General features: G+C 37.1%; 1 protein-coding gene across 3 annotated transcripts in view; it reads left to right on the top strand.

Annotated features, from left to right (window-relative positions):
* CENPI (centromere protein I) overlaps positions 1 to 5,897 on the top strand; it is a 65,193-nt gene extending 59,296 nt beyond the window's left edge. For all 3 annotated transcript variants that reach the window (XM_025874773.2, XM_073889953.1, XM_073889952.1), the window contains exons 20-21: positions 2,121 to 2,162; positions 2,868 to 5,897. In XM_025874773.2, the coding sequence (XP_025730558.1) occupies positions 2,121 to 2,162; positions 2,868 to 2,969 (144 nt within the window). In that variant the 3' untranslated portion in view covers positions 2,970 to 5,897. The remainder of the gene's footprint in view (positions 1 to 2,120; positions 2,163 to 2,867) is intronic.
* The last annotated feature ends 103 nt before the right edge of the window (positions 5,898 to 6,000 follow it).

Below are 6,000 nucleotides of genomic sequence, written 5' to 3' on the forward strand. Positions count from 1 at the left end.
AAATTACCTCTGATACCATGGCAGTATGATTTAATGCTCACATTTTTATTTTATGGAATTTTAACATTGTAAATATTTCAAACTAGTCAGCTTTTTAGAGATAATTTAGTAAATTTAATTTGGCCAATCCATTCTCAGTATCAAAGAGCTCCACTTAGTTAATGAGTCAAAATATTTTGAACATTTGTAGAGCCTACATTTCAGGAATTCTGAAGCTCTAGATTTTATTATCATAATTACCTTTGAATCAATAGTTGCTTCTTTATTCATTCAACAAATATTTATTTTGTGTTCACTATGCTTCTCACACTGGGAATATAGTACCTGAGAAGACAGATACCATCTCTGCCCAAATGGAGTTTATATTCAAATAAGAACAAATAGTAAATAAGTTATGAAATAAGTAAACATGTTAATTTTGAATTTTGAGAAATGCTGTGAAGGACATAAACAGGGTGGGGTAAGAGAAAGAGTGACTGGGGAGTTGTCAGGAATGGGTGTTCAAGAAAGGCTTTTTGAGGAGGTGGCATTTGGTCTAAGATTTCTTCTAAAAGATGAGAATAAGCCAGCCTAGGGATAGCTGGAATAAGAGCATTCCAGGTGGTGGGAATACAGTGGCTCAAGGGGTTCAAGGAAACAAGGAAGGCCAGTATGGCTTATAGCTTAAGGAACAAGAGTGAGAATGGAGTGAAATAAGATGGCAGAGATTCAGGGGCTATCTCTCTTACAGATCTGTTGGGAGTGCCGTGGGAAATGATTGAAAATTTTTAAAGCAAAGTCATAGTATGGTCCAAGTTTATGTTTAATAGAGATCATTTTGGCTTTTTTTGTGGAGCATAGAGTTATAAGAGGCCCGAGTGGCTGCAGGGGTATCAATTAGGAGGCTCTTGATAGAGTCTAGACAAGAGATACTGGTAGAGATTTGTATACATATGGTGGTAGTAGAAATGGATGGAAGTGGACTGATTTGAGATATATTGCAGAGGTAGAACAGACCGGACTTGATGAATGGCTTCATTAGAAGTGAGAGGCAAATCATAAGAGATGCTGAACTCTAAGAAACAGACTGAGGGTTGCTGGAGGGGAGGTGGGTGGGGGGATGGGGTAACTGGGTGATGGGCATTAAGGAGGGCACTTGATGTAATGAGCACTGGATGTTGTATGCAACTGATGAATCACTAAATTCTTCCTCTGAAATTAATAAAAAAAAAAGTGGGAAGGAGAAAAAGAAAAGGACTGAGTTTTTTTAATTGAGCAACTGGGTTGATGGTGATTCCATGTATTAATAAGAGGAATACTGGTCAAAGAACAGGAGAGGTTATTTTGGTTTGGGGGGAGGGCAAGCTGAGACTCAAGTTCTGTTTTGACCTACTTAAGTTTGAGGTGCCTGTTAGACATCCAAGAAGTGTAAATATAGGCAGTTTGAAGCTGGGCTTGGAGTTCAGGAGAGAAGTTGAAACTAGAGAAATAAATAGGAATATATAATCAGTAAAAACATGTTCTTTTTACTTTTTAACTTCTCAGAGATCAGGATTCATCTTGTAATTGATGTCAGCCAGGCAGCAATGAAAATATAGTTGTCATTTGCTGTTTTTGAGTGTGTCCAGGCAGATTACCAGAAACAGACCTTGCAGGATGGTTGTCAGCAGGTTGGGGAAAAAACTTGGAGAAAATATTGGAACACTCTTTTAAGCCCCAAAAACGAAATGTCTTAGAGAAAGAGGGCAGGAAAACAGTGTACCATACATGTTATGGACTTCCCTTGAAGCAGGAGCCAAAAGTAGGTTAGGTTTATGTAAATGGGACCCCAACACTGGTATCTTTTAGTTCTTTTAAGAAATGTTACATTGCCAACAGTCTGGCACAGAAGATGATATTGTGTGAAAAAACATAGTTATCTGCAGCTCTTGAGTAGAAAAGTAATTCAGAAGAGTAGGACTCCAAATTAGGGAGAATATGGAAGGTTATAGTGAGTGTTTACTCAAAAGGAATGCAAGAGTGGTAGTAGGAATAAAATGTAGCAAATGAATCAGACAGTGAAGAGACGTCCTAATTTTCTGGTAATTTTTGCTAACCAAATATTTTCATCTCCTATCTCCCCACTTTTTTTGTTTTTTAAGGAATGTCCAGAAGAAACGACAGTAAGCATGAGCTCTGTTCGGGTAAATAAATTTATTTTCATCATGTTCAGGGATTTAGTATAGCTTCATTTCATCAAAAAATTTATACTTTTCCTTTTCTCCCAGTCTTAAGCCTGCTGCCTTCACAAAGGCAAAGTGAAATATTTGCCTCCTGAGTTATTTCTGGTGACTTTTATGTGAATTTATTGGCACATATCCTCTACAGTCTTCTCTAAGATATAACTATTCATAGTTTGACTCTTGCTCTTGTATCTGTGCATTGTCTCATTTTATAGTACAGTTGCATGTATTCAAAGTGTGACTGTAATGAGGCTGATTTAACAAAACCTAACACAGTTGTCTCGTTATTATAGAAACTCTGCTGTGTAGATATTTAATGTAGGCAGTAATATAATAATGTCTGCTCCCATGTTATCCATTTTAGATGTTAAATTTCTAGAGCATGTGGATGATGACCCATTTCCATTTCATAGTACTTGTTCAGTTGAACAGCTAAAATTTTTGCCAGTATAATCAAAGGAATGTTTAGCCCTTAAACTTTGGGTACTTTCTGGTTTGGATGTTACTCTAGTGCCTGAGTTCCAGTTAGGAACTTGGCCCCTCTGAGCTAACTCTTGGTATGTGCATTCAGGACACTGGGAACTTTTCCTAGGGAAAGAAGAGGAGGTAGAGAATAAGCATAGTAAATATTTGATAAGTAATTTTCCCTTTTTTTTGTGCCTGCAGGGAAAGAAATGGAACTGGTATTTGGACTATTTATTTTCAGAGGGGTTACAAGGCTTGAAACTTTTCATAAGAAGTAGTATTCATCATTCTTCTGTCCCCTGATCAGAGAGCATAAACCACAGCATCAACATTAAGTGAATTTTGACTGAAACGAACTGACCATACCGGACTAAATTCTTTTCCTTGTTGCTAGAGAGGCCAAGTGGTTCAACTTGAGTTTCCTAATCTTTTCATCAACAGACTGCCATCCTCAGGGAATACTTGGACTGGCCTTCTGTGCGTGGTCCAGGAGAGCCTCAGTGTGGCTAACTTTATTTTTCAGGATCTAGAGTCTTTAGCCCACTAGTAAAAAATGACCTCATCATAAGGCTCTGCCTTCCACCAAATTATACATAGATACATCTGTTATGTGACAGGATTTTTTACATTCTTGTGGACTGTAAGTTGCATTGATGGAAGAGAGCAGGTAATATATAGTTGGCATTTAAGCCACAGACATACTCTTGCAAAATGCCCTGCCTCTGAAACCTCTGGAAATATTGCCATTTTCCTTATTGTGAACAACAATGTCAGCATCAAGTTAACAGGATATAACATTTTTTTTTTCTAACTCTAACTAGTTGGTAGCTTCCTGGGCCTTCACTGGTAGCAATTTGATAAGAGAAGGAAGTGGAAAGGATTGTGGGATAATCTAAAATGTTCCTATTTATTCCAGTTTGATTTCACAAAACTATACTACTTTGTGTGTGTATGTGTAATATATGTCCCATTTTTAAGTGGTCAGGCCCAAATAAACAGACTTTATTTTCAGTGATAATTCTGAAGCTTTTAAAAAAATTTATAATAGCTAGAATATCTTGCTGAAAATTCAGCCTCACTACTACTGAGTAACTTTTCCCCTTTTAATAAAATTCATATCATTTGAGAGAAATTAAGCTAAGTTTACTTTTGTTTTTAAAGGCACATTCTTGTGGGGGTTTTTTTCCTTTAAAGCAAAACAAAACTCTATATTATTAGGTAGTGTTCAGACTAGAATCCCATTCATTTTTTGATTCAATACATATCTAGCTTACTATGTGGCAGATACTCTTTTGTGTGCTGGCTGTATAGCTGTGAGCAATACAAAGTACTGCTTTTGTAGAATTTACTACATCCCTTTGGAGAAGGCAGACAATAAATATATAAGCAAAAATATAGTATGAGGTGCTATAAAGAAGCAGCAAGGAATAGGGGCAGAATATTGAGAGGGTTACTACTTTAAGGCCTGTTTGAGGAGGTGACCTATGCAGAAACCCTAATGAAGTAAGTGTATGAGCCATGTGAATATCTGGGGAAAGAGCATTCTGGGGAGAGGTAAAGGCAAGTTGTGAAAGGCTTAAAAATGTTAACTTAGTTGGCACATTTGAGTAATAGCAGAGAGGCCAGTAAGGTTACAATACAGTAATTAAAGGAGAAGAGTGGTAAGAAATGAAATAGGAGAGAAATCAGAGAGTAGTTCATGAAGGCCCTTATAATGTATTATAGATATATAATAGGAAGCCATTAGAAGGATTGAGAGCAAAGTGATATACTTTGATTTACCTGTATGGAGCTGTAGTTTGAAGGTTAGACTGAAGAAGATTAAGGGTTAAAGTAGAGAGACCAGTTATTAGAGTTCCAGGCAAGAATCTTAGACTAGTGTGGTAGATGATGGGGAGGTGGTTAGATATTGGATTTAGGCTCTACCTTAAAGGTAGAGAAGATAGGATCTGCTGTTAGCTTGGATACGAAGAGAGGGAAAAAGAGGAGTGACAGGTGACTCCTAGGTTTTTGAGCAACTGGGTGAGTTCTGGAATGCAGAGATGAGGCATCCTGGAGGAGGAACAGATTTGGAGGAATGTGGACTCAGAAGTTCTGTTTTGGCCATGTTAGGTTGGAGATGCTGAGTAGGCAGGTGGATATCCAGGTCTAGAGTTCAGGGTACACGTTGGGACTGGCAAAATTAATTTGGGCATCATTAGTGAATAGCCATGACATTGTATGGGATCACTTAGTGCAGCTAGAAAAAAGAAGATAAAGACAGCAAAGGACTGAGCCCTGTGGTGTAAGCCAACATTAAGAAGTAGAAGAGAAAAGGAGGAACCAGCAAAAGGCTGAGAAAGACCCACCAGTGGCTAGAAGAAAAGTGAGAAGACTGGTTGTTGTGCTGGAAGCTGAGTGAAAAAAGTGGTTAGAGCAAGAGAGGGAGTATTTATTGGTGTGGAATGTTGCCTATATACCTGGGTAAGAAAGTTTTAGCTGCTTTGAAGTAAATGTGATAGTGTCCCCAATAGATAACCTTTCTCACTTAGAGAGTTCTCTTTTAAGTTTGCAGTCCAAATAACTTTCCATATTGTTATTCAGAACATGATATCTTGGTTGTTAAGATCAAGTGGAACTTTCATTTGTGAGAAGGGATTTAATTATTTTTCATGAAATTTAAACCCTAACAATCTTTCAGTCATGGAAGAAATTTCTAAACCTAAGTTTTTGTTCCAGGAAAAAAATATTTTTCCCTTAGGTTTGTCTTTTTGTTCAGTAGTGATTTCCTGGGTATCTTTTCTGTTCATATTCTTCTCTTGATCCAGTTTTTTAACCCACTTAGGATTAGATGTGCAAATAAGCCACATCTAGTTATTTGAAAACTCTTTTTTGAAGAATGTTCATGGCAAAGAAAAAAAAATTAAATAAGAATAGCTATTTAGCTGTAGAGCAAACGTTGCCTAGGAAAGAAAAATAGAAAATTTGATTTATTATCCCAACTGTATGGAAAGAATACTTTCTTTACTTAGTATTTATGTAAAATTGTTGATGTTATAAATATTGACTTAATAATGTTCAATACTAAGTTGCTGTTAGATTTCTAACATTTTGGAGTCCCTGGGTGGCTCAGTCTGTTAAGCAGCTGCCTTCGGCTTGGGTCGTGATCTCAGGGTCCTGGGATCGAGTCCCAGTGGGGCTCTCTGCTCAGTGGGGAGTCTGCTTCTCGCTCTCCCTCTGTACTCTTCCCCTCTCTCAAATAAATAAAATCTTAAAAAAAAAGATTTCTAACATTTTCTTTTTCTTTTTTTTTCTGCCAAAACAAACTTTATTGCACCAAAAAGAAAAAAAAAAA

The sequence above is a fragment of the Callorhinus ursinus genome, unplaced genomic scaffold (genome assembly GCF_003265705.2).
Source record: "Callorhinus ursinus isolate GAN/ISIS: 27379988/994484 unplaced genomic scaffold, GSC_fseal_2.0 scaffold124, whole genome shotgun sequence".
Lineage (NCBI taxonomy): Eukaryota > Metazoa > Chordata > Mammalia > Carnivora > Otariidae > Callorhinus > Callorhinus ursinus.